Source organism: Oryx dammah, unplaced genomic scaffold (assembly GCF_014754425.2).
Source record: "Oryx dammah isolate SB20612 unplaced genomic scaffold, SCBI_Odam_1.1 HiC_scaffold_23, whole genome shotgun sequence".
Taxonomy (NCBI): Eukaryota; Metazoa; Chordata; class Mammalia; order Artiodactyla; family Bovidae; genus Oryx; species Oryx dammah.
The window spans coordinates 72,074,192-72,101,669 of record NW_024070207.1 but is presented as its reverse complement, the minus strand read 5'-3'; the positions used below and the strand labels follow the sequence as shown (position 1 = coordinate 72,101,669).

At 41.6% G+C, this 27,478-nt stretch overlaps 2 protein-coding genes across 11 annotated transcripts in view; both read left to right on the top strand.

Annotated features, from left to right (window-relative positions):
• Positions 1-275: 275 nt before the first annotated feature.
• LOC120881994 (rho-related GTP-binding protein RhoG-like) lies at positions 276-15,342 on the top strand. Of its 2 annotated transcripts, XR_005725404.1 has the most exons (5): positions 276-391; positions 1,065-1,160; positions 12,500-12,793; positions 13,857-13,922; positions 15,022-15,342. XR_005725404.1 is itself a non-coding variant. In XM_040265715.1 (4 exons), the coding sequence occupies exons 3-4, from the start codon at positions 5,309-5,311 to the stop codon at positions 6,071-6,073; spliced, it is 603 nt and encodes a 200-aa protein (XP_040121649.1). In that variant the 5' UTR covers positions 276-391; positions 1,065-1,160; positions 5,239-5,308; the 3' UTR covers positions 6,074-6,586. The 2 variants fall into 2 exon arrangements, 1 of the variants encoding a protein (XP_040121649.1); XM_040265715.1 differs by lacking the exons at positions 12,500-12,793; positions 13,857-13,922; positions 15,022-15,342 and adding exons at positions 5,239-5,320; positions 5,483-6,586.
• Positions 15,343-16,634: 1,292 nt separating this feature from the next.
• Positions 16,635-27,478, top strand: part of TAF1 (TATA-box binding protein associated factor 1) — a 70,263-nt gene continuing 59,419 nt past the window's right edge. For 3 of the 9 annotated variants that reach the window (XM_040265711.1, XM_040265710.1, XM_040265708.1), the window contains exons 1-7: positions 16,647-16,819; positions 17,840-17,954; positions 18,100-18,216; positions 24,561-24,680; positions 25,781-26,022; positions 26,419-26,637; positions 27,027-27,257. In XM_040265711.1, coding sequence (XP_040121645.1) covers positions 16,700-16,819; positions 17,840-17,954; positions 18,100-18,216; positions 24,561-24,680; positions 25,781-26,022; positions 26,419-26,637; positions 27,027-27,257 — 1,164 coding nt within the window. In that variant the 5' untranslated portion in view covers positions 16,647-16,699. Of the gene's footprint in view, positions 17,955-18,099; positions 18,217-24,560; positions 24,681-25,780; positions 26,023-26,418; positions 27,258-27,478 lie in introns of all 9 variants that reach the window. The other 6 variants (XM_040265714.1, XM_040265709.1, XR_005725403.1 and 3 more) reach the window with 4 other exon arrangements.

Sequence of the window (27,478 nt, the reverse complement as noted above, 5' to 3'; positions counted from 1 at the left end):
CAATTCCCTGATTGCCTCTTTATGTTTATATTTGTCTTGAGAAAACACGGGTCTGCGGAGGAGGAAGTGGTCTCATTTTGTCACAGGAAATGTGAAACTTGGGGACTTCCGAACCGAGGAACTGGTATTGGGGTCCACACCCCAGTGATCCTTGATTACCCAAAAGTGTAGTTTCAAAGCCAGTGGCTTGCAGATCACGCAGCGGGCGCTAGAACTCCATTTCCCAGGAGGTATTCGGGGCACAGGGTGGAGACTGCGTCTGACGACAGGGGTGGGACTCGGTCGCTGCCGGAATGAAGCCCCGATCCCGCCTTGTTCGCTCAGCCATGAGAAACCTGGGAGGCTATGTGAGCTGCGGTTGAATGGCGCTGGAAGACGACCGCTTTGCCAGGTAATCCTTATCGAGAACCACCCCGCTAGGCGGGCCCCTTGTTCGCTGTTTTCTCATTGAGTCTCCCCATCTCCAGGACGGTTGCCTTAGTATATGATCCACTTCCTTGGATGGAAGGGATTTGAGAATGAGATGAATTGTATATATTCGGGGGAGATTGAGCCTGCCCTTCTTATTGGGAAACCGACGTTAGGTACTTATCTGTCCCAGGATCACGAGTCCAACCGAAATTCCAGAACCAAGTACCCCTGGTGGAAAGGCTGTGAAGGAAGTGCCGAGCGGGCTTGTGGTAGTAATGGATGGGTCACTACAATTGCCTCTCTGGTTTAAGTTTCCAGGCACAGGATAGTTTCCCCTGGCTCCGAATTGGGGAGTGTTCACATGGCTTCCTTCCTCCCCAAGATTCTCGAAGTTGTCTTTGACTGGACTTGAAACAAAAGAGTCAGTCTTAAACGTGAAAAAGCTTCCTGGACTTAGATAACTAATTTGCAGAAAGTAGTAAATAAAAATGAGGGTCTTCTGAATTGTTTTGTTTCAGAAAGTTGCAGAGTGATTTAAAGTGAATTAGACTTCTGGAAAGGGTGAGACTTGGGGGAGAACGTGCTAGAAGTAGTAATACTTTGACCTGTATTCTTGTCCTTACTGTGCCTTTTATGTTGTGTGTCTAACCTAGGAGAAAATTGACTGCTGAGTGGTGTACATCTGAAGAAGGATGCTTTGTCAGATGAGATTGGAAGATTTAGAAGAAACTATAATTCCAAGGTTAAAAGTGAGTGCCTTCTGAGATGTTGGTCTCTGCAGATTGAGGCCACTTTCAGTTTCCAATCCTAGAGGCATACTTAATGATCTCTGAACTTAACTGGCATCTACTTCACTTCATAGTGCTACTATGAAGCTTAAATAAGATATGTGAAAGTATTTTACACAATGCCTATAACAAGCTCTCAGTTTTTAACTTCCGCTTGCTTCCTCATAGCAACTATTTCCTCTGGGCCATGCATTACTGTGTATTATTGTTTACCTTTTTATAAAAGTACTGCCTTTACCATAAAACTATAAGCTTCTATCATCATTTGTTGTTTTTAACCCTTTTCGAGTCCCTCCTAGCAGTACATTGTGCATAGTAGTACCAGGGAATGTGGGTGGATAGTGGTGGTGATGAGAGGAAAGCTATGGGTCATCTGTAAGGAGAAAGCATTGTGCTGGATGCTGGAGCTAAAGAAACAAGCTTTTCTCCTAACAGTGATAAACAGAATATTTGCCTTTCTCTTGTAACTCCTAGCCTTCTCTCAGAGCTCCCAACCCTTTAAAAAGTATTGTTTTTATTTTCAGTATTTTTAACCATTTTAAAGTGTACATTAACTATATGCACATTTTTGTGCAACAGATCTTTACAATTTTTTCATCCTGAAAAATTGAAACTCTATACCCCTTAAACAGCTCCCCGTTTCCCCTTCCCCCAGCCCCTGGCAACTACTATTCTACTTTCTATAAGTTTGACTATTCTAGATACTTCATATAAGTGAAATCATGCAATATTTGGCTTTTTGTGACTTGGCTTATTTCACTTAGCATAATGTCCTCAAGGTTCATCCATGTTGTAGTGTATGAAAAGATTCCCTTTTCTTTTGAAGGCTGATCTATCTATCTATGGATATGTGTGTGTGCATATATACATATATATATATTTCTTTATATGTTATCCATCGATGGACATTTAGGTTGCTTCCACCTCTTGGCTATTGTGAATAATGATGCAATGAACATGGATGTGAAATTATCTTTTTGAGATCCTATCTTCATTTCTCTTGGATTTTAGTTTTTAGTATTATTTTTAAACTTGTTGACTATGGAGAAGTTCAAATATACACACAAGTAGAGAAATTCGTATAGTGAATATGTGGGCTGGATAAATGAATCAGCTGTACAAAGCACCTCCCTCCTTTTGCTGAACCCCTCCCTTTCATTGAGAGTTTGCACCAGGTGATTATGTTTTGTTTTGTTCAGACCTGCAATGTTCAGGTACATTTCATCATCTGGGCCCACCATTAGTGACTTGAGTGCCTATCTGCAGATCATTTCATTATAGATACCAGGAGTACTGGTAGATGTAAACTAGTAGAAAAGAGTATAGTTGACTTTTCCTAGTTACAGAAATGAGGAGCTAAACTTAGGGTGCAAAGTGGTCTTTGTGCCTGAGAGTTTTGCTCTGATTCAGTAGCGCCTCCCTGCATCAGAGGCACTATTGTCCTTAAAGCAGTCACTCTGAATGGTACCTAGAGGAGGCTGGGGAGATGAGTCCTACAGGCAGTAATTGCTATCAGATGCAAAAAATTAATCCAAACTGGAAAGCCAAGGAAGGTTATTTTCAAGGAATGCAGTGGTGACTTTGCTCTATTTCTATTGTTGTTGTTCAGTTGCTAACTCTTTGCAATCCCATGGACTGCAGCACGTCAGGCTTCCCTGTCCCACCATCTCCCAGAGTTTGCTCAAATTCATGTCCACTGAGTTGGTGATGCTATCCAACCATCTCATCTTTTGTTGTCCCCTTCTTTTGCCTTCAATCTTTCCCAGCATCAGGGCCTTTTCTAATGAGTTCGCTCTTCACGTCGGGTGGCCAAATTATTTCCATTGACTTTGTATGTTTGATCCTCACGTCTGTTCCTAGATGGAAAAAGACAGAGCCGATGGTCAGTGAATACTCTGGGATGGTTGCCTACTAGGCTCTGGAATTTTAGCTGTGGGACCTGTGACAAGGAAAGGAAGACTTCTAGGGGGAATGCCTCACTGGTCAGAATTGGCTGTGTGAGCAGAAAGCTATTCCTTGTGGGCCTGTGCAAAGCATACTGAGAGGGCCAACTTTTCTTTTCTTTTTTTTTTTTTGCCAACTTTTCTTTAAAGGAAAGTGAAGTCGCACAGTCATGTCCAACTCTTTGTGACCCCATGGACTGTAGCCTACCAGGCTCCTCCATCCATGGGATTTTCCAGGCAAGAGTGATAGAGTGGGTTGCCATTGCCTTCTCCAGGGGATCTTCCCGACTGAGGGATCAAACCTGGGTCTCCTGCATTGCAGGCAGACGCTTTACCCTCTAAACCATCAGGGAAGCTAAGTTTTCTTTACCTTGACCCAAAATGAAGTGTTTGGTTTGGTTTAGTTTTTGGCTATTATATGGGCCTAATAAGACAACAGGATGGAGGATATATCTATTCCTCTGAATTCCCAAGGTGAGAAACTGATTCTCAATTTTTTTTTCTGTGATCAAATACATATGATAATGTATCCCTTTCCCTCCATGTTCTGATACTCGAAGTGAATGATATGAGGATCAGGTCTGAAATTAGGGCAGTAGTTAAGAAGCTAAAGAAAATGGAGTGCTGTGGGGCACTGACACAGCAGGACATTGATTGGATATTAATAGGGGGGTATAAACACGGATGTGTGCATGCTACGTTGCTTCAGTCATGTCTTTGCGACCCTACGGACTGTTGCCCGCCAGGCTCTTCTGTCCATGAGATTCTCTAGGCAAGAATACCGGAGGGCTTGCCATGCCCTCCTCCAGGGGATATTCCCAACCCAGGGGTCGAACCCACATCTCCTATGTCTCCTGCATTGGCAGGCGGGTTCATTAACACTAGCACCACCTGGGAACATGGGAGCTCATAGTAAACATGTTCCTTGGAGATCATCTGTGTTTCATCATTAACTCGCAAATACTCGATTCATGAAGAAATGGACGAGAATATAGTGGTGTTATGAACTGTAGTTTTACTCAGATAAGGACAGAAGGGATGAGACAGAAGGGTTTGTCTAGCATTGTAATCACATTATAGAACTTTTGCCTTCCCCAGCAGAATAGTAATTTTTGTGAAGTCATAGTAGCTTCTAACATCTTAATGAGTACTTCCTATGTGGCAGGCACTAATGAGTACAGCGCATGCATTCTTTCATTTAAGCTTCAGGTTAAAAACTTGCCCAAGTTCACAGAGCTTAGGAGGAGAGAGGACTGGTTTTCGACTCCAGGCGATCTGACTTCAGAGTCTGCACTCTTAGCCACTTCTCTATATGGCTGAATCTGACTGACCTACTTTTCTCTCCAGTATTTTGATGCCACTATGGTTTTTGCAGTAGTCATGTACAGATGTGAGAGTTGGACCATAAAGAAGGCTGAGCGCCGAAGAATTAGTGCTTTTGAATTGTGCTGGAGAAGACTTTTGAGAGTCCCTTGGACTGTAAGGAGATCAAACCCGTCAATCCTAAAGGAAATCACCCCTGAATTTTCATTGGAAGGACCGATGCTGAAGCTGAAGCTCCAATACTTTGGCCACCTGATGTGAAGAGCTGACTCATTGGAAAAGACCCTGATGCTGGGAAAGATTGAAGGTGGGAGGAGAAGGAGGTAACAGAGGATGAGATGGTTAGATATCATTGATGGACATGAGTTTGAGCAAACTCCTGGAGATGGTGAAGGATAGGGAATCCTGGCGTGCTGCAGTCCATGGGGTCGCAAAGAGTCAGACATGACTGAGCGATTGAACAATAACAAACAACAGTTTTTCAGGAAGATAGTATATCTTTGCTGAGTCTGTAGCCACAGATCCGAAGTGAGAGCTGTCTTTCCTTTTGTTTCAACCTTGGGAATCTTCTTTCTATACCAATTTTTAAAAAAAATGAAAAAAAAAAATAAATGAGTTAACATTTATTTAGTACCTATAATATTTTAGTAGCTTTGATACAGTATATGTGAGGCCTTATGACAATACTGTAACCTTTGTATATAATAGTTTTTAATCTTGTGGGGCTCACAGTCCTTTTTGAGTCTGATGACAGCTTTGGATCTTCTTTCCAGAAAAATTTACCTATGCACATACTGCAGAGGTGGCTTCTAGAATCTTCTGAAGCCTATCTTCTAGCAGGCCATGGACTCCATGGTAAGAACTCTTGCCCAGCTTCTTTGGTGTCAGGAGGCCAGGTAGTGGGGGTAGGGGGGAGGGCCTTACCTCCTTTCTTCTCAGAGAGAAATATTTATATAGCTTAGGTTCCTAGATTAACCAAACGTCTATGAACATTCTTTCCTTCTCTCTTATACATAGGACTCCAAAGGAAGAATGCAGACGATCAAATGTGTGGTTGTGGGAGATGGGGCTGTAGGTAAGACCTGCCTCCTCATCAGTTACACAACAAATGCCTTTCCTGAGGAGTATATCCCCACTGTCTTTGACAACTATAGTGCCCAGACGTCTGTGGATGGCCAGATTGTCATCCTGAACCTCTGGGACACAGCTGGCCAAGAAGAGTATGACCGACTGCGAACACTCTCCTACCCCCAGACCAATATCTTCGTCATTTGCTTTTCCATTGGCAACCCATCTTCTTATGCCAATGTGAGGCATAAGTGGTACCCTGAGGTGTCCCATCATTGCCCCAATGTACCTGTTTTGCTGGTAGGCACCAAGAGGGACCTGCGAAGTGACCTTGAAACAGTGAAGAAGCTAAAGGAACAGAGCCAAGTGCCCACAACTCCTCAGCAAGGCACTTCCCTGGCTAAGCAGGTGGGGGCTGTGAAATATCTGGAATGTTCAGCCCTGATGCATGATGGGGTCCATGAGGTATTTTTGGAAGCCATCCGGGCTGTGCTTTACCCTGCCACAAAGAAGAACACCAAGAAGTGTGTCCTCTTATAGCTTTTGGGATGCTGCTTGGGGACTGTACCTATGGAGAAAAAAGGGGAAATTCCCTTGATAGCATTTAACATTGCCAGCATGAGCCACTTATCTCTTCTCCTGGAAACCCTAGGCTCTAGAGGAATGAAGAGAGGCTAGTTTGTACTTGGCTGCTTTAAAATTCAGTCTGAACCTTTTAGAGAAAGTTTGAGAGAGAGAGAGTGTGTGTCTCTCCTGTCGAAGTGATGAGAGGAGACGTCACCAGATGTTCTTTTCGGCACTGGCCAGGCCACAACTAAGCAGATCAGCCTAGTACTGTTCTTTGTAGGCTTTTGCTTGACTGTTTGAAATCTAATTTCAGCTTTCCTGGATCTATTTATCATTGAGCTAGTACCTCACAGAAGGACAGGGTTCTCCAAGTTTTCAAATCATTACCTGAAGCTTTCTGATATACTAATTTTTGGAAACCATTTTAGGTGTGATTCCTGGGTGTTCCCAGTGTTGACATATTCTTTCCATTCTTGAGATGAGACGTTTTTGCAATAATGGTTTAAACAGCATTTCTAGAGTTTTGTGAGATTGTAACAGATGTTTCTTAAAAGGGTTCTATGGGCCTCTGGCCTTTTGAGATGGCTCACGCTCCATCTGTGGAGTGTGTTTCTCTCTTAATAAGTCTGCTTCTTACCTAAAACAAAAAACGGTTCTTTGGTCAAATAAGGCAAGAATCATTGATTTAAATAATGCCGAATAGTTTCTTTTACTGCAGGAAGTTTTATAACTTTAAATAAGTATGCAATATTTCCCAAACTTATTTCACTGAACTTTTGTTGTTTGGTCCCATGCAGCACCTATTAACATCTCTGGGAACACAGTTACAGAGATGCTGGGTTACTGGGGACTGGATATTCCCCATGGTGGAGACTTAAAAAAACATAACATGGTCCTATTCTTTGTGATGTTTCCTTCTCTGTGCCTTTGAAAGGAATGTTTACCAGCCATGGCCTTGTTATTGATTCCTCTTCCAATCCTCAGGAGGTAGGTTTGGCACTTAGTCATAACAGTACATTGTCTGTGGGATCTGATGTTCAGATTTGCTTTCTGATTATGCTAGCATTCTGGGCCCTGTGAAGTGAAAAACTGTGTCTCTGAGGCTTCTCTGTGGCCCTTTCTTCTCACATCACCCTTCCACTGTAAGGAAAGACCACTGAAGATTAACCCTCTAAGTGAAACCAATGAAACAACCAAACAAGTAAGATGTCCTGCCAGTCACTCTCCAGGGGTTCTCTGATTCCCTCTGAGACGTCTCTTCTGCTGTGATTCCTCTGAGTCATTATAAAGGCTACTCTGCTCTCTTCCTGTTCCTCCCTCCTCTGTATGTCTCCCTGTTTGTGTGTGTTCATCCCTGTGTGCCTTTTGAGTTTGCTCCAAGAGTTTTGGAGTATGTTGGGTTTCCAGGCTGAAGGGGCTGTCCTCACCCTTGTGGCAGTTTTGTTGGCTTTCCTCAGTCTGCTCTGGGGTGAGATGAGTTGACTTCTGTATCCCCGTGGACCTGCTGATCCTTCCCCCAGCTATATTTTTGACCTTCTTCATTTGATATGGAAGGAAAACTTCTCTACCTGACAGATAGTGGTCAGCAACTCCACCATGCATATGTCCTCTCATCCTGCCAGAATAGCATGGGATTTTTGAGAGTTTGGGAAATGGAGCTAAAAGGATCTCATACCTCCCCTTGGGGTGGGTGAAGTGCCTGTGCTTTGCTCTATGACTGTCTTGCTGTTGCTCTTTGAAAGGATAAGATCATAGTAACCTCAAGCAGACTGAACCTCCTGGATAGGGTTGCCAGATAAAATAAATTTTTTAACCAATTTTTTAGTGTAAGTAAGTGTGTACCTTGCAATATCTGGGACATGCTTAACACTAAAAAATTATTTTCTGTTTATCTGAGATTCAGAGTTAATGAGGCATCCTGTATTTTTATTTGCTAAATCTGTTAACTCTACTCTTTGAGAATCTGGAACCTGGAGGTCAAGCAAATATCAAGTATTGATAGAAGATAAAAGGTTATATAAATACTCTGTTCTTCCTCCTTTTCTTCTGGTTTCCCTTTTCCCTCACAGTGGACTAAAGTGCTTTTTCTTTTTCCTTCATCACTGTACTCGCCACTTCACGCAATATTCCATTGGTGTGTATGTCTACAATGTTAATTGTCTGAAGCTGTGGAGAATCCAGGATGAATACTATTGTCCAGCACTTGCCTTCTCAGTTCCAATGTACTGTATCTATTTTCCAGTGTGCAACTCAGGGTCTCTTGAAGCTGGCAGGGATTCTGTATGAGCAGTGTGTTAACTGGAAGAGGGTGAGTGTGGCCCTCCTCAACTAAGGCTCAATAGCACTTTGGAAAGTGGGGCTATTACCGTAATGTGGCCACTGTGGAAGTCAGCTGGCTTCTGGGCACTGGGCCCACTGGCTTTGTGTAAAGTCACTGGGTTTTTCCAAAGACAGTCAAATAGAAGTGTATTCCAGTCTCACAATGTTCTGATGGATGCCACCTTGGGTGCTCACAGGACTTCATGGTTGAAAGGGGCTAGAAACATGGCTGTCATCTAGGTCTCTGGGAACTTTCTATTTAGTTACTGAAATCTTTTAAATTAGCTTTTATTTTAATAGTGCCACCTGCTCCTCTTTTGCCTGTCAAATTCACAAATATAAGCCTGGGTTTGGTTTGGGCAAACTTGTGTTCTCTAATAAATGGAGGTGTGATCCACAAATCTGAGTGAGTGGTTTTGTATTGCTCTGATTTAATAGTCTTAAGTATACACTGACATCTTGGTTTTTATATTTAATTTATATGAAGACTAACTGCTAATATCACTTTTAAATTTTTCATAAGGAATGCTAATAAACTTTTCTGATTTTACTGGGTCTGTTGCTTTCTAAAATCCAAGCAATTCCTCACCACCACCCCTTTGTCTTATGTGTGTGTTAATTGCTCTATCTTGTCCAACTCTGTAACTTCAGGGACTGTAGCCCACCAGGCTCCTCTGTCCATGGAATTCTCCAGACAAGAATACTGGAATGGGTTGCCATGCCCTTCTCCAGGGGATCTTCCCAACCCAGGGATTGAACCTGGGTCTCCTGCCTTGGCAGGTGGATTCTTTACCGTCTGAGCCACCAGGGAAAGTGAATGGTTTCTAAATGCTTTTCAGCTTCCAAAGGATGAAATAACTATACTGTCATATTGCACATGGCACCTATGTGTAACTGTACTTATTTTTCTACATCACATAATCAGCGTAAGGAATTGTCTGTCCTGCTAACACTGATTCTCTAGTTCCTGCCCACCCCTCACCTATTCATCTCCAGGATTTAGCTTCGTATCCTGGTTTTCAATAATGACAGATTAGTTAGTTCCCTGTTGGTGATTTTTCTCACTTATTACACTACATTCAGTAAACAATTATCAAGCTCTTACTGTGTTACAGGCTTGACTGTGCCAGGGGCTAGGAAAGATTCTGCATTTAATATCTTTTGCCTCTTCCACTTAGCTCAGGAAAATCTCCTCCTGTTTGTTTTAAAAACGAACTAAGAAATTCCCTGGTGGTCCAGTGGTTAAGACTGTGCTTTCACTACTGAAGGCACAGGTTCAATCCTCCCTCCTCCCCCCAAAATACCTAATCTTGGCTGGCAACTGTAAATAATGCTGGTATACTAGTAAGTGCACAAGGTAGAGCAAAACCATGTTTTTTGTTTTTAAAAACCACTTTATTGAGGTATAATTTACATACTGTACAGTTCACCTATTTTAAGTGTACAATGTAACAATTTTGAGTAAATTTACTGAGTCATGCAATCATTACCAAAATTCAGTTAGACAACATTTCCATCACTGCAAAGAGATCCCTCATGTGGTTAATTCCCTGTTCCCATCCCCAGCCCTTCATATAAATGGAATCAAATATGTGGCCACTTGGAACTCTTCTTTCATTTAGCAAAATCTTCTCAAGGTTCATCCATTTTGTAGCAAATATGGGTAGTCATTTCTTTTTATTACTGAATAATATTCTACTGTATGGGGTACACCATATTTTATCTACTCATAGTTGAGGGACGTTTGGATTGTTTCTACACTTTGGCTGTTACAAATAATGTTGCTGTGAACCTTCATATAGGTTTTGTGTGGGTATGTTTTCCACTGTCTCGGGTATATACCTGGGAGTAGAATTGCTGGGTCATGTAGTTCAGTTCAGTTCAGTTGCTCAGTCGTGTTTGACTCTGTGCAACCCCATGAACCGCAGCACACCAGGCCTCCCTGTCCATCACCAACTCCCGGAGTCCACCTAAACCCATGTCCATTGAGTCGGTAATGCCATCCAACCATCTCATCCTCTGTCATCCCCTTCTCCTCCTGCCCCCAATCCCTCCCAGCATCAGAGTTTTTTCCAATGAGTCAACTCTTCGCATGAGGTGGCCAAAGTATTGGAGTTTTAGCTTTAATATCAGTCCCTCCAATGAACACCCAGGACTGATCTCCTTTATGATGGACTGGTTGGATCTCCTTGAAGTCCAAGGGACTCTCAAGAGTCTTCTCCAACACCACAGTTCAAAAGCATCAATTCTTCGGCGCTCAGCCTTCTTTATAGTCCAACTCTCACATCCATACATGACCACAGGAAAAACCATAGCCTTGACTAGACGGACTTTTGTTGACAAAGTAATGTCTCTGCTTTTTAATATGCTGTCTAGGTTGGTCATAACTTTCCTTCCAAGGAGCAAGCGTCTTAATTTCATGGATGCAATCACCATCTGTAGTGATTTGGGAGCCCAGAAAAATAAAGTCATATAGTAAATTAATGCAAAACCACACTTTGAGTCAAGAATGGCATCATTAATATTTATAGTAACTGAAATCCCCTTCCACATTCTACAAGTCTCTACCTCATTGAACCTGCTTTTACATAAGCACAAGATTCAAGAGACTATATAAGACACATTAAAAAGCATTCCACTTTGCTTTTTTGTCTCATTAGTTAGGCTGCTGCTGCTGCTAAGTCGCTTCAGTCGTGTCCGACTCTGTGCAACCCCATAGACGGCAGCCCACCAGACTCCCCCGTCCCTGGGATTCTCCAGGCATGAACACTGGAGTGGGTTGCCATTTCCTTCTCCAATGCATGAAAGTGAAAAGTGAAAGTGAAGTCGCTCAGTTGTGTCTGACTCCTAGCGACCCCATGGACTGTAGCCCACCAGGCCCCTCCATCCATGGGATTTTCCAGGCAAGAGTACTGGAGTGGGTTGCCATTGCCTTCTCCATTAGTTAGGCAATAGTATTCTATTAACTTTTCATTACCAAAATGCATTTCAGCTACATGCAGGTTTTGGCAGACTTGTCATCTGGTCTAGAAATGCAACTACTATCAAAATATTCCAGTCTCCTCCTGGGTTTGTTTTCTGTTTTCCTCTCTTGTTCTGAACCAGACCAACATTTGTCTCTGAAAAAGAAAAATTCCACGGAATATTCATACAATGAAGTAATATGTAGACATAAAAAAACCGAGGAAGAATGCTATTAAGTGGTATGGTGTGGTTTCGAGACTATATTAGTAAGTGGAAAAAAAAGCAAGGTGAAAAGAATATATATAGTATGCTATCTTTTGTGTTTAAAAAAAAAAAAAGAATATATACACTCATTTGCATATATTTGCCCAAGAAACACAGGAAGTATAAATAGTGAATTATGCTGTACACCTGAAACTAATGTGTGTCAATTATACTTCACCTGAAAAAAAAATAAACACAGGAAGGATACCCAGAAATTAATGAAAATGGGTACTTAGAGGGAGTCGGTGGCAATGGGGCACAGGGTGTGGGAGCAAGGCTTGTCTGGAAATAGCTTTTTATATAGTTTTGACTTTGAGCCACATGAAAGTTTATGTATTTTAAAAACAATGTATCATTTTTACTAAAAAGGATGATAAAAGCAAATCCTAAACTTGAATATAAATGGAAAAAACTCCACAGAAGAAAAAAAATGATTCATGTAATTTTAAAAAATTTCTTTCTTATTTCTGGCCAGGATGCAAGGCATGTGGGATCTTAGTTCCCTGACCAGGGATTGCACCTGTGCCCCCTGCAGTGGAAGCATGGAAAACCACTGGACTGCCAGGGAAGGCCCTGATTCACGTAATTTTTAAACATAGTACACCATATATCCTTAATAGGATATAGTCTAAGGATAGAAGACTGCAAAGAACTTCTGAACTTTACTTGGGCTTATTGTTGGTAGTGGTATTGGTCTTATAATTCTGAAGAGTACATATATATTGGTGTTGGGGACCAGAGTTTTCATTGTAAGAGAAGCGAGATACGAATATGAAATGGGGGAAGACGAGGGAGGACTCTGTGCTGTTAGATTTGAATTGAAGGTATTATTATAAAGTCTTTTTTTTTTAGTTCTCTCCACTGAAAGGGCCTAAAAGCAATGATTCCCCAGTTTCTAAACACCATTCCCCACTAAAAGGAACCAGGGCTCCTTGGACAAATAACGTGTACCAGGTCCAGGACAGGGAATGCAGAGTGAGCCTGGAACATCTTGTGTCAAAAAGCAAGGAAGTGCTCAAAGACTAATGGAGTCATGTCAAAAGGACACAGGAGCCAGAGTGACAAATTTGGAACAGTTTGAGGATCAAAAAAGGAAAATGATGGTGTTAGACTGTAACACATTAAAATAAAAATTCAAGAAAGGAGGTAAGTAAAGGGAAAGTTCTTCTTTACTGAGTAAGTCCGATTAATAAATGTAGAAGAAATTAAGAATTAGAAAAATCACCCTTTGGCACTCGCACTCTGTTGAGTCCTGCCCCAGGCCACAGGTGTGAGGCCACCAAAGCCTCGGCAGAGCCCAGAACCAAGGTCACCTCCAAAGCTGACTGAACCCCTTTGTAACCTTGCCAAGAGCCCCCTGATCATTACTAACAAGCTTCCTGACTCCCAGTTAAGCAAAGATGCCCACTCCAGTAAATACTCTATAGTGTCCCAATCAATCACCTAACGTCAACCTTCTAGCAGGAATTTTGTCTTGAGGCTATCTGTACAAATTGGCTATTAACCTACAAAAAAAAAAAAAAAAAAAAAAAACAACCAGTCAACTCTCCCTGGTCTGTCAGGAGGTCTGTCTGCTTCACTTGCAGTGCCTACTTTATCTCTGTTCTTTGTTCTTAATACATTCACTCCCTTCTGAAATGCTCTGTGTCTGGAAATTCTTTTCCAACCCACGCTTGGACTGTCTCAATATTTGGTGGCCCGTACTACTCTGCCTGTGAGAGAGCCCCCACTCTCCTTTCCTCTTTCTTTTTTTTTTTTTTACCTTGAGCCCTCTGCCAACAGGCAAGTGGCTGTGGAAGCAATTAAGGAACTCTGCCAGAGTTACTCTCTGGTGTGTCCAAAGGCTCCACTGCCCACAGTACCCCAGTAGCTACCACCCAAGCAGGTGAGGGCTCTCTTTTCCTTTTTCTTCCTTCTCCCTTGAGCTGAGGACCAGGCCAATAAAACTGTGCAGGCACAGGTCAGGCACTTAAAAGCCACTAGAAAAGACTCCAATGGCAGGATAAGGGGGTCACAGAACAGACCAGGCTACCAGAGCATCTGCCCTCAGCAAGACAACTTCTATGCACCATGTTAGGCACATATTGGTTCAAGCAAAACACAGCCCATTCCCCAGGCCACTGGCTTCCTGGCAGGAATACAAGGTGGATTCCTCAGCCTGTCTTCTCTGTCTCTCACTTTTCCTCTCTCTGTCTGGATTAACTTACAGGAACCTAGGAGCAACCTCTGAATCATCCTAGAGAGTGCCTTCCATGTTTCAGGGAATTGCTAAAAGGTGAGTCACTGTTGGTTCTGGGAAACTCTTTCCTGTCCTTTCTGGCCCTAGTCACCACGTGCATTTTCACACTGTTTGTGCCTAGGCTTGTTCCTAGCCACAGGGTTTTGTGCCACTCTCTGTCACATGTTCAGGGGTCACCTCTAACTATTGGATGCAATTGTTAGGACAGTTGGCCATTAGCCACACGGTGCCTTGTTGCATGCAGAGGGTTCATTGGGACATGGAGGACTCTTTCTGTGGCCGGTGAACTCTCGGTATCCCCATTCCAAGAATGGGCTCAGGTATGTCTCAAGAACCACCTTCAGACTTACCTCTGGGTTGTATTCTCAGGACCTGGAATAAATTTGACCCTGAAAATCCTAAAAAAGAAAAGACTCACATTATTTTGCAACAAAACATGGAGCCAGTACAAATTGGGGAAGCAAGAAAAATGACCTCTGAGTGGCATGCTTAAATTATAACATAATCTCCACTTTGACCTCTTTTGCTGTTCCTTATGCTCAAACCTTTATGACACTCAGTCAGAATCTGGACCTAAGGGATTCATGCCACATGTCTTTCTGTTGCTGCCCTATCCCCCCATTCCCCCTCTGTCTCTCCCTCTCCATCAGATCTCCTAGCTCAGGACTTTCTCCTATAATCAAAAGCCAGGAAAAAACTCTGCTAACATTCTAAAGAATCCCCTTCTAACTCCTCCTGTCTCTAAGAGTGGGCGTGGAGGGGGGAAAAGAAAGTGGAAAAAGAACCAAGCTTCCCCTAATGCTTCAAGTTCTCTTACTCCTTCAGATTCTTCTGATCAAATTAAGATCCCATCTCCCCAGAAAAAAAAGTCCCTGCGGGGACACCATCTTATCAGTCAGTCTGCCCCTGTCATCAGAGCCAATTTGAGAACTCTAATTTAAATTTAGCTATGCAACTATGACTACAAAAAGGAGAGATGACATTTTTGACAATGGATGGCCATGATATTCTTTAGACCCGGGGGAAAAAACTGGTTAAAATGAAATATTTTTGAAATTATAAAACTGGTTCTTTTTGTATGTGCAATTAATTAGGAAAAAGCTGGCTTATTAAAATACCCCCTTTTTTTTTTCAGAGCTTTGACCCTACATGAGAAAACAGAACATGCCTAGGAAAAAAAACCTGAGGTTAACGCCTATCATGTCCTTGACATACAGAGCCCACTCTGCCTGAGACTCCAGCTGTGAGCAAATTAGTAGAACTTCAAGCCAAGGGGAAAAAAGAGCAAAGAGACATTTTAAATCTGAAGTGAAAACTGAGATCTCGGTCCAGATTTATGTATGTCTCAGTGTGTGTCTTTATCTTTGAATAATACTGCTGAAGTTATTTTGTCAATGAGCTCTATTTAATTGGCCTAAAGACAAGTAAGTGCTTATAAATAAAATAATTCTAAATTCAAGAAAAATGAAACTAAATGAATTTCAGGTACATGTGAACTGGGAAATATCCACTATTAAATTAATACCTGGTATTAACATTTGTTAATGTGATTAATATAGATGTATCTTAAGAATTCACTGTGAAGAAACTTTTAAGGAAAGAAAATGCAAATAACGTTAAGAGCTTTGGGTGATTTATATTTACCAATCTATAAAATGATGATATAAAGGACAGTTCATGGTTGCTGAAGGAAAGTAGGATCTGTGTTTTTAATAAAAAGGTATAAGGAATGGAATTTCATTCTATTAAGGGAAAATCAAGCAGGGCAAAGGCTAATAAGAGTTTTGCCAAGAGAACGCACTAGTCATAGCCAATACCCTCTTCCAACAACACAAGAGAAGACTCGATACATGGACATCACCAGATGGTCAATACTGAAATCAGATTGATTATATTCTTTGCAGCCAAAGATGGAGAAGCTCTATATAGTCAGCAAAAACAAGACCAGGAGCTGACTGTGGCTCAGATCATGAACTCTTTACTGCCAAATTCAGACTTAAATTTAAAAAAGTAGGGAAAACCACTAGACCATTCAGGTATGACCTAAATCAAATCCCTTACAATTATACAGTGGAAGTGACAAATAGATTCAAGAAATTAGATATGATAGAGTGCCTGAAGAACTATGGACAGAGGTTTATGACATTGTACAGGAGGCAGGGAGCAAGACCATCCCCAAGAAAAAGAAATGCAAAGGCAAAATGCTTGTCTGAGGAGGCCTTACAAATAGCTGAGAAAAGAGGAGAGGCTAAAGACAAAGGAGCGGGTTACCATTTCCTCCTCCAGGGAATCTTCCCAACCCGGGAATCGAACCCACGTTTCCTGTGTCTCTGCATTGCAGACAGAACATTCTTTACCACTTGAGCCATCCCAGAAGCCCACAAAACCGAAGAAACGGTTCTAATTCTCATTTCCGTGGCAACGAGGAAGTGGGTCACGTGACCCACGAATCACCTTCTGATTGGAGGAAGATCCGTCGCTCTTCCTCAAGGTACTGAGACAGCGCCTGCGCAGATTAGCAGAGGCGGGAGGGACCAAACATTCTCTTCGACCAACGGTTTTTCACAGATCCAGCCTCCTGATCGCGTATTGTCCAATCAAAAGCCCCCAGTAACGTAGTGTCACCAATTCTCCCTTTCTCATAGGACGGGCGGTCCTTCCGGTTCTTTATTCCGCTTCCGGTGGGAGCTGGTCGTATCCAGGAACTCAGTGAATTACTTCTGGGCGAATGGTTTTTATTTCCGGGTTATGGGACAAGACAGTGCCTTGTAGCCGTCTGTAGCCGTTGGGGTAGCGCCGCCGCCGCCGCCATCATGTCAGACACGGATAGCGATGAAGATTCCGCTGGAGGCGGCCCATTTTCTTTAACTGGCTTCCTTTTCGGCAACATCAATGGAGCCGGGCAGCTGGAGGGAGAAAGCGTCTTGGACGATGTGAGGGGATGGGCGTGGCATAGAGCTAGAGGGTGTACCGGCTGAGGAAAAGGCGTGAGGATAGTTTAGGGTGCTTGGAGAGTTGAGAGTACTTAGGAAACTAGAAGAGAGGACGATGTGGCCCTCCCTTAGTGAGAGGGCGCACTTAACGTATGCGAAGAGGGAAGCGGTTGCCTTGCTAGTAGGTTGTGTAGTAACAGTCTACTAGCAACAGCGAGGGGGCTCAGTTCTGGGCGAGGGTGGGGACAAGAGGTGAATGGTAGGCCAAGCGGCGCTGATGTTGGTGGCTTTGGAGGAAAAATAGCCTAAGCTACTGAGATTACTTCCAAATGGTTGCTATGAGAACCTTCTTGGAGATTCTTGAAACTGTCTGCATTTGTGACATCACTGACTAGATAGAGATGGCTCTAGAGCTAGAGGACAGACCGGCACCAAATACTGTGGTTCAGGCCCCAGTTCTTAGAACAGCCAATGTTCAGACTATCCATTGCAGGCCTCTTCTGGTCCCAGTGCACACTTGCTTACATAGTTTTTCCACCATTCACTGACATTGAACAATGAAATTGTTTCCTGTGCCCAATCGACTCTTAAACCTATCTTCATTTAAGTTCATTTTCTCAAGGAGAAAATACTGACCAGTATTCTTCCTTCGCTGCAACACACAGTAAAGATAACAATAAAGTTCGTGATTTGTTTTCTCTAGTCGGAATTACTTGTTTTCTTAGACTTTATTCACGGATCTGCTATTTAATTTATTTAGTCTTGGCGGTGGTTCCTTGAATAATTTTTTCTTACGTTACTTTAAAGTATGGTAATAAAATTGAATATGACGTGTTATATCTGATCAATGTGGACGTGGAAGATGTACTTCACAGTTCTCAAATGTGATGCTTCTTTTAGCATGCTGTGGAGTCATTTATATGGGTTTATAACTTTGTTGTGGATCTGGAAATAAACCTTGTGGTGTGGGAAACTTAGGTTTAGTTATTGTCTTTGACTCTGGTGCTGTCCCTTTTTCAGGAGTGTAAGAAGCACTTGGCAGGCTTGGGGGCTTTGGGGCTGGGCAGCCTGATAACTGAACTCACAGCAAATGAAGAATTGACTGGTACTGATGCTGCCCTGGTAAATGATGAAGGTGAAGTCTGGGTCATGGGGAGTATGGTGGGGAGGAAGCTAGCCACTTACTGTACATGTACTTTTCAGTGGGAATTATCTAAGGGAATGAGAGTTACTGGCACTTTGTTTAGATCTACCCGCCCCCCCCCCACTTTTATTTATAGGATGGGTCAGGAGTACAGAAGATGCTGTAGACTATTCAGACATCAATGAGGTAGCAGAAGATGAAAGCCGAAGATATCAGCAGACAATGGGGAGCTTGCAGCCTCTTTGCCATGCAGGTGATTCTTCAGTGCCATCAATAAGAACATTGTAGTACTTTTTTTCTTTAAAAAAAAAAAGATTTATTTATTTATTATTTTTTGTCTGTGCTGGATCTTCGTTGCTGCATACAAGCTTTCTTTGGTTGTGGTAAACAGTGGCTACTCTTAGTTATGGTGCGGTGGCTTCTCCTGTTGCAGAACACAGGCTCTAGTCACAGGCTTCAGTAGTTGTGGTGCATGGGCTCAATAATTGCAGCTCATGGGCTCTAGAGCAAGGGCTCAGTAGTTGTGGCACAACCTCAGTTGCTCTGAGGCATATAGAATCTTCCCAGACCAGGGATTCAACTTGAGTCCCCTGCATTGGCAGACGGATTCTTAACCACTGGACTACCAAGGAAGCCCCTAGTACATTTTCTTGCTGTGTAGTTCAGTTTGTTTTTATCCAAGCTTTCTGTCATTGTTCCTGCTTTTTATGTCTTTGCTTCTCTCCCTCTGTCAGCTCAGTTCCAGGTAGCTGCTATCCTTTTTATGTTCTGGGGCAGCATTATTATACTTAGGCTTTTATTCCTCATACTGGTTAGTCCCAAATTCTTGGTGAATGTCAAATAAGAATGATAATGCTTTCCTCCTTATCATCTGGTATTTGAGTTCCTGTGGGGTTCACAGTACTAATTTAGATGCTATTTGAACTCAGTCTTTGCCCTCAGGGAATTGGTAGTTCAAGAAAGATTAAGTGTCCAGTTCATATATAAATGAGCACATGTATTTACTGGTTCAGCTTCTGTTGGTCACTCACTACCTGTATGCCAACACAGTGCACTTAATGCTTGCTCACAACATTGGTTTTCCTTCTTGGTATAAGTTGCTACATTATAGAATCAGAATGTTAGAGCTCGAAGGGATTTTAGTGATTATTTATTCTTAACCTCATCATAGATAGACTTGAACTTCAAAGAACTTTAATAAAATGTGGAACTTTATTAAAAGTTCTATAATTAGCAACTGGCAGGCCTTGACTAATTAAACATTTCAGTTTATTAAACATTGAGCACCCATTATATGCTATAAACTGTAATAGTATTGTACAAAGATAATAAAATCCATTTTCTGATTTTTGAGGAGCTCAGTTCTGGTCATAGTTCATTCTTTCCACTGCCCTATACCATCTTGGGACTTTTGTATGAAGTTGTTCATTGTTTATTCGTTATCCATTTCTTTGAATTAGATTTCAGCTTGTGGAGAAATGTAGGTAAAACCTTGGTAAATAGCTGAACTTAAGTTTCTTCAGAGTCAGTTAATGGATTTGAGTGCTTCTTTTTTTTTAATATATTTATTTTTATTTACTTATTTGACTGCCAGATCTTAGTTGCAGCACTTGGGATCTTCAGTCTTTGTTGAAGCATGCAAGATTTTTAGTTGATATTTAGTTGCAGCATGTAGGATCTAGTTCCCTAACCAGGGATCGAACCTGGGCTCCCTAAATTGGGAGTGCAGATTCTTCGCCACTGGACCACCAGGGAAGTCCCTGGATGCTTCTTATATAAAGAGATTACTACACTGTATATACAAGAAGTAACTTAGAAAAACAGAAAATACAAGCTTTACTTTCAGGAATATTATCATCATTTGGGAAACGCAAAATAAACGAATGCTAAACATAATTATTCATAATAAAAAGACATAAACCAGTTGCCAGCTCATATTTCTGTATAGCATGCTTTATTTAGTTCTGAAAGGCTGCCAAACTAGCTAAGTCAGAGAGCATAGCTATTAGTTTTAGCATCCTGACAGACTGAGGGGAAGGTGGTAGGAGCTCTGGTTTTCAGGGAATATTATAATTTTCAGATTTGGATTTGTTGTGGCTAGGGGTAGTAAGGAAGAGGCTAGATAGGGGGTTCTTTTGGGTTGTATGAGTTGACTTCCTGGAAAAGGAGGATGCTATATTTGATAGTGTTGGTACTCTGGAAGCTCATTTCCAAGTTATCTTGTCTTCTGAGGGTACCTTCATCTATGCCCTTAGCTTCCTCCTTCCCTGGCATTGGCCCCTTCACACAGCTTGATTTACAAGGGTGTTTCTTTGGAATAATTAGAAGTAGGTATAAGTCATTCTAGAGTCTTCATGGAGGTGAATTTTGAAGGATAAGGTTTGACGGAGAGGAGCAGCAGGACATTTTGGTTTGGTAACATGGCTTCGTAAAGGTTTGGAGATAGAAATAAGTAGTATGAAGGTAATTGGCCAGCAGATTTTCTTTCTTTCTTTCTTTTTTTGGTATTTAGTTAATTTATTTTTAGCTATATCAGGTCTTAGTTGTGGTGCATAGGCTTAGTTGCTCTGTGGCATGTGGGATCTTAGTTCCCTGACCAGGGCTTGAACCCACTTCCCTGCATTGGAAAGTGGATTCTATGGTGCGTGGGCTTATTTCTGGATTTTCTGTCCTGATCCATTGATCTATATTTTTATTTTTGTGCCAGTACCATACTATATTGGTGACTAGCTCTGTAGTATAGTCTGAAGTCAGGGAGTCTGATTTCTCCAGCTCCCTTTTACTTTTTCAAGATTCCTTTAGCTATTCAGGGTCTTTAATGTCTCCATACAAATTTTGAGATTTGTTTTTGTTCTAGTTCTGTGGAAAATGTCATTGGTTATTGGATAGGGATTGCATTGAATCTCTAGATTGCCTTGGGTGGTATAGTGATTTTGACAATATTGATTCTGGAAGGCAGATTTCTTTTTTTTTTAATTTATTATTTTAATTGGAGGCTAATTACTTTACAACATTGTAGTGGTTTTTGCCATACATTGACATGAATCAGCCATGGGTGTACATGTGTTCCCCATCCTGAACCCCCCTCCCACCTCCATCCCCATCCCATCCCTCAGGTTCATCCCAGTGCACCAGCCCTGAGCACCCTGTCTCATGCATTGAACTTGGATTGGCAATCCATTTCACATATGATAATATACATGTTTCAGTGCTATTATCTCAAATCATCCCACCCTCGTCTTCCACAGAGTCCAAAAGACTGTTCTTTACATCTGTGTCTCTTGCTGTCTCGCATATAGGGTCATCGTTACCATCTTTCTAAATTCCACATATATGTGTTAATATACTGTATTGGTGTTTTTCTTTCTGGCTTACTTCACTCTGTTTTCATCCATCTCATTAGAACTGATTCAAATACATTCTTTTTAATGGCTGAGTAATATTCCATTGTGTATATGTACCACAGCTTTCTTATCCATTCATCTGCCGCTGGATATCTAGGTTGCTTCCATGTCCTGGCTATTATAAACAGTGCTGCAGTGAACGTTGGGGTACACGTGTCTCTTTCAATTCTGGTTTCCTCGGTGTGTATGGCCAGCAGTGCGATTGCTGGGTCATATGGCAGTTCTATTTCCAGTTTTTTAAGGAATCTCCCCACTGTTCTCCATGGTGGCTGTACTAGTTTGCATTCCCACTTACAGTGTAAGAGGGTTCCCTTTTCTCCACACCCTCTCCAGCATTTATTGCTTGTAGACGTTTGGACAGCAGCCATTCTGACTGGGCTGAAATGGTACCTCATTGTGGTTTTGATTTGCATTTCTCTGATAATGAGTTTTGTTGAGCATCAACATCAGCCATCTGTATGTCTTCTTTGGAGAAATGTCTATTTAGTTCTTTGGCCCATTTTTTGATTGGGTTGTTTATTTTTCTGGAATTGAGCTGCAGGAGCTGCTTGTATATTTTTGAGATTAATTCTTTGTTGGTTGCTTCGTTTGCTATTATTTTCTCCCATTCTGAAGGCTGTCTTTTCACCTTGCTTATAGTTTCCTTCATTGTGCAAAAGCTTTTAAGTTTAATTAGGTCCCATTTGTTTATTTTTTGTTTTTATTTGCATTACTCTGGGAGGTGGGTCATAGAGGATCCTGCTGTGATTTATGTCAGAGAGTGCTTTGCCTATGTTTTCCTCTAGGAGTGTTATAGTTTCTGGTCTTACATTTAGATCTTTAATCCATTTTGAGTTTATTTTTGTGTATGGTGTTAGAAAGTGTTCTAGTTTCATTCTTTTACAGGTGGTTGACCAGTTTTCCCAGCACCACTTGTTAAAGTGGTTTCTCCATTGTATATTCTTGCCTCCTTTGTCAAAGATAAGGTGTCCATAGGTGCATGGATTTATCTCTGGGCTTTCTATTTTCTTCCATTAATCTGTATTTCTGTCTTTGTGCCAGTCCCATACTGTTTTGATGACTGTAGGTTTGTAGTATAGTGAAGTCAGGCAGGTTGATTCCTCCAGTTCCATTCTTCTTTCTCAAGATTGCTTTGGCTATTTGAGGTTTTTTGTATTTCCATACAAATTGTGAAATTATTTGTTCTAGTTCTGTGAAAAATACCATTGGTAGCTTGCTAGGGATTGCATTGAATCTATAGATTGCTTTGGGTAGTATACTCATTTTCACTATATTGATTCTTCTGATCTAGGAAGGCAGGTTTCTTAAGCACTGTACCACCAGGGAAGTCACCCATAGAGCAGTTTGACAGCACCTTTATGTACACATTACTTGGAGTTTCATGCTGTAAAGAATTGTAATCTGATATAGATTGTTGAGTAAGAGGCAGGGTGGTAAAATGAAAAGAAGATGAACTTTGGAGTCAGAATGTCATAGGTTCAAATCCCAACTCCATATTTAGTTTGACCCTGGGAAAGTTGCTTAGTCCCTGAAGCTTGTATTTCTCATTTGTAATAATCCCTCAATTTTCTTGTCTGCTTATGTGTGTTAATAGTTATGTCATCAATAAGACTTTGGTGGGAATTTAAGTTCATTATCACATGGTATGAAATCACCTACATAGAACAGTGTCATGTAGGAGCTCCTTAAATGTTGCTTGTCTTCCCTTCCTAAATGAAAATGAAAAGGGATACTTGTTGCTTTGGGATTTTGATTAGGAAAAGGGTAAAGGGAGACTTTGCTGGTGGTTCAGCGATGAAGAATCCACCTGCCAATGCAGGGAACTTGGGTTTGATCCCTAATCAGGGAACTAAGATCCCACATACTTTGGGGCAAGTAAGCCCACATGCCACAGCTATTGAAGCCCTCTTTCTCTGGAGCCTGCATGCCTAGAGCCTGCTTCAGGATGAAAAAAGTCACCACAGTGATAAGCCCGTGTGCTGCAACTAGAGAAGGCCCACACAAAGCATCAAAGACTCAGTGCAGCTGAAAATAATAAAGGAAAAGGATAAAGAGGCCAACTAACTGAGAGACTGTTTTTGTGAGCTAGATGTAAAGTTACCAAAAGTTACCAAGGTCTGGAGTAGGGTGACAGTTGTGGAAAATGATAGGCAGAGTCAGACTTCAGAGTTGCTGATAAAACATCAGTAGGACTTGGTAAGTGAGGAAGTATGTTGGAAAGACACAAAGACACTGTTGTTAAACCAGGCTTAAATTCTGGCTTTGTTGCTTAAAATTATATGACCCTAAGGAAGTCACTTAACTTCTGTAGCTCAGAATAATTTCTGCTTTGTAGCGTTACTGGGAGGATTATAGATAAAATAACTAAAAATACCTGTCACATAATACCTGGAGCTTAATGAATAGAAGTTGCCTAATGACTGCTATTAATGATTTATTGGAAAAGATGTGTGTAAGAGATTGATGAAGGAGACAGGAGGCTAAAATCGTAAGCTGGGAAAATGAGGATGGAGGTGGTGTTGATAGTAACAAAAGGGAATTAAAAAGAGTTGAAGGATATTTCAGTGTGATAGTGAAGTATAATTGTTGAATAGCTGAATGGAAAAGCTCTTTAGGCAGCAGAACATGCAGTACAATTGTAGAGGGGCTAAGTCAGGGCAAGACATATAGGTTTGGATTTAGTCTAGATAAAGGTGATTCTTGAGAAAGGGAATGAAGAATTTTATAGAGGAATAAAAGCAGAGTGTTCAGGACAAAGTATTGAGTGATGCCAGTGGTTGAAAGTTAGTGGAAGGAATAACAGGCTACAGAAGTCAGACAGAAAAAGTGTCAAAGATTTGGGAGGTGAGAAGAAAGTCCAGTTTTAAAGTGACAGAGAAAGAAGATTGTTAAATTTAATTATGAGGTTGAGCAGGTTGAAAAGAAACAGTGTTTGTCCAGGAGAAAGAGCAGAGGTTTTATTAATAAACAGTTCTTGGGGGCTCCCTAAATTCCTATATGAGATATACTTAGTGTTACAGCATTTGGCGATATGGTGTCATCTTTTTCTGAAGGCAGAAGCTGTGCCTCTTGTATGTTCTCAAGGAATCTGCATAGTTCTTCATATGATGCTTTAAAATATTGAGTGACAAGGGAGCTCAAGGTGGTTGTTGTGACATTCTGGATATTGAACTCACTTTCTTGGTATTATTAGATTATGATGAGGATGACTATGATGCTGATTGTGAAGACATTGATTGCAAGTTGATGCCTCCTCCACCTCCACCTCCAGGACCAGTGAAAAAGGATAAGGACCAGGATGCAATTGCTGGTGGTAAGTAGAGACTGACTTACTTTTATCTAAGGAGCAAGTTCTATTTCTGGTGCAGATTTTTGGCATGTTCATAGGGGGCGGTTCAGATTAAGCCACTAGGAAATGATACAACTTCTCTAAGAGATTCATACAATTTTCAAATTTCAGTGTTAAAGGTAAAATTTAAAACATTTGACAATAGTATTTTAACATGGGCTCAAGAAAAAGTAGTTTAGGTTGATGTGGTTCTCAAATCTGACTGCCCATCATAGTCACCTTAAGTCTTCAAAAAATTGCAGGTTTCTGGCTCTCACCCCTGGAGAATCTGATCCAGAAGATCTGGGGTAGAGCCCAGGGATTTCATAGAATTTCCTCAAGTCATTTCTGATGCAACTGATCTGTACTGGTATTTGGAAACTACCTGTCTGATGATTCTCTTTAAAAAATGATTAAATGAGAAGGTACCTAGAATGGGTATAAATCATTTACAGCCAGTTGTCAGATTCAGAGATTTCAAAGGCAGGGACTTATCTCACCTGTTCCTATGTCTGCAACTGTGGTAAGTAATCCTGTTCTAGGCTAGAAGGTTGGGAAAGAGCAGTGTCTTTGATCTCCAGTGTTTTGAGGCTTATGTCAACCTAAATGTCTCCTAGGAGAGTTTCAAGCCCTTTCCTTTTTAGTCTGCAGGCTAAATAGCATTTGGTAACTTTGTGTCTTAGATTTTGTTTTACGCTAAATAATTTCATGGTTACCCTGTGGGCTTAAATGTTTCCAGTTTATGGGTCCCTGAATTGGGCGTGAAAAGACCTGATTGGTATAAAAGTGTTATGTAATTTTTCTATTGGTCACATTTCTTTAACCTAATATAGAAAGTAGTAAATGTAGTAATAGTGTTTGTTTTCTCTCATCACAACCCCAGGGTACCAGGTACAAGGTGAGTTGTGGATGGTGGGAGATAATGAGTTGGAATGAGTTTTCCGGGTTGCATACCTAGTAATCTGGGTGCTTAGAACTGTATCCCCTGCCATTGAGCCATGCTTAAGCCTAGAGTGGGTGTTGGCTGAATTTGAGGAAATATGCTCACAGTTACATGCCAAAGGGGTTTCTCTTCCTCGTTGCAGTGTCTGAAGATGGAGAAGGCATCATCTTGCCCTCCATCATTGCCCCTTCCTCTTTGGCCTCAGAGAAAGTGGACTTCAGTAGTTCCTCTGACTCAGAATCTGAGATGGGACCTCAGGAAGCAGCACAGACAGAATCTGAGGATGGAAAGCTGACCCTACCATTGGCTGGGATTATGCAGCACGATGCCACCAAGCTGTTGCCGAGTGTCACAGAACTTTTCCCAGAATTTCGTCCTGGGAAGGTACTTTTGGTGGAGAATGCCTGCATTCCAAACCACTGCCCTCTTGTAAATACTGAGTTGTGTTGTTGAGATATTGAATATAGAATGAGCAGAAAGTAAAGGTTTCCTTATTCAATGATATTGTATTGGGTCTTTTTTTAAGTTTTATGCCTTGATCATATTAATACATGTGATTTATATAGTTCTCATTAGGAATTGTCCTTTCCATCTTAAAAGAACTAGTCCAAATTATTAAGGAATACTTTACTTTCATGGTTGGTGTTGTAAATCTGAGTTCGGCATTTCTTGATCCCTCCCTCACAGTTGAGTAGACTTCTCAAAGGAGTTCTAGCTCAGAGCTACTGTCTTCCTATCTGACATCGGGTCTCTTACATAGAAACATGTTTTGTGTTCTAGGTGTTGCGCTTCCTACGTCTTTTTGGACCAGGAAAGAACGTCCCATCTGTTTGGCGCAGTGCTCGGAGAAAGAGGAAGAAGAAACACCGTGAACTGATACAGGAAGAGCAGATCCAGGAGACGGAGTGCTCAGTAGAATCAGAAGTCAACCAGAAATCTTTGTGGAACTATGACTATGCCCCACCACCACCTCCAGAGCAGTGCCTCTCTGATGATGAAGTAGGCAAAATAGAGATCTGGAATTAAGACCCAGGAGGGCAACAAATGAGTTCTTCCTAGCTTATGTCTAAATTGAAAGTAACACCTTAGTGTCCTGTGCCTGTTATCATTAAGTAATCATGATTTCAGTCCCAGTAGCTATCCCTTCCCTTTTGTAATAGAGAAGTATTTTGGGCAGGCAGATGGTGATATACTGGTGAATAGGAAAGTTGAATGATAGGCAGAGTGTGCCATGATACACCACCATTGTTTGCATTTTAACCCCAGTCCTGTTCAAGAATCATCCTTATGGCTTCTCTAAGTTCCCCCTCCTGCCCATTAACTCCCTGTAGCCTTAGGGCATCTGGGATCAGGATGTCTACTTCCCCTTCTACTTTGTTCTGTTACAGATCACAATGATGGCACCTGTGGAATCCAAGTTTTCCCAGTCAACTGGAGATACAGATAAAGTGACAGACACCAAACCAAGAGTGGCTGAGTGGCGTTATGGGCCTGCTCGACTGTGGTATGATATGCTGGGTGTCCCTGAAGATGGCAGTGGGTTTGACTATGGCTTCAAACTAAGAAAGATGGAACAGGAACCTGTGATGAAATGTAGAATGACGGACGTAAGCAACACGGTATGTAAGAAAGGAATCACTGTGCCCAGAGCCCTATCAGTATTACTTTACTTTTCAATTGGGGAGACACTGAGTAGGGGTTCTTTGGTGGGAAATTGAGGTGTCTAAACCTTTTGTTTGGTGTGGTATATCGCCCTGGCAACTTGGCCCTATTGCAAGGATTCTTGTTTGTGAAATGAGTGTTGTGCCAGACTAGGCGTGGGAGGAGGCAGGTATTCCTT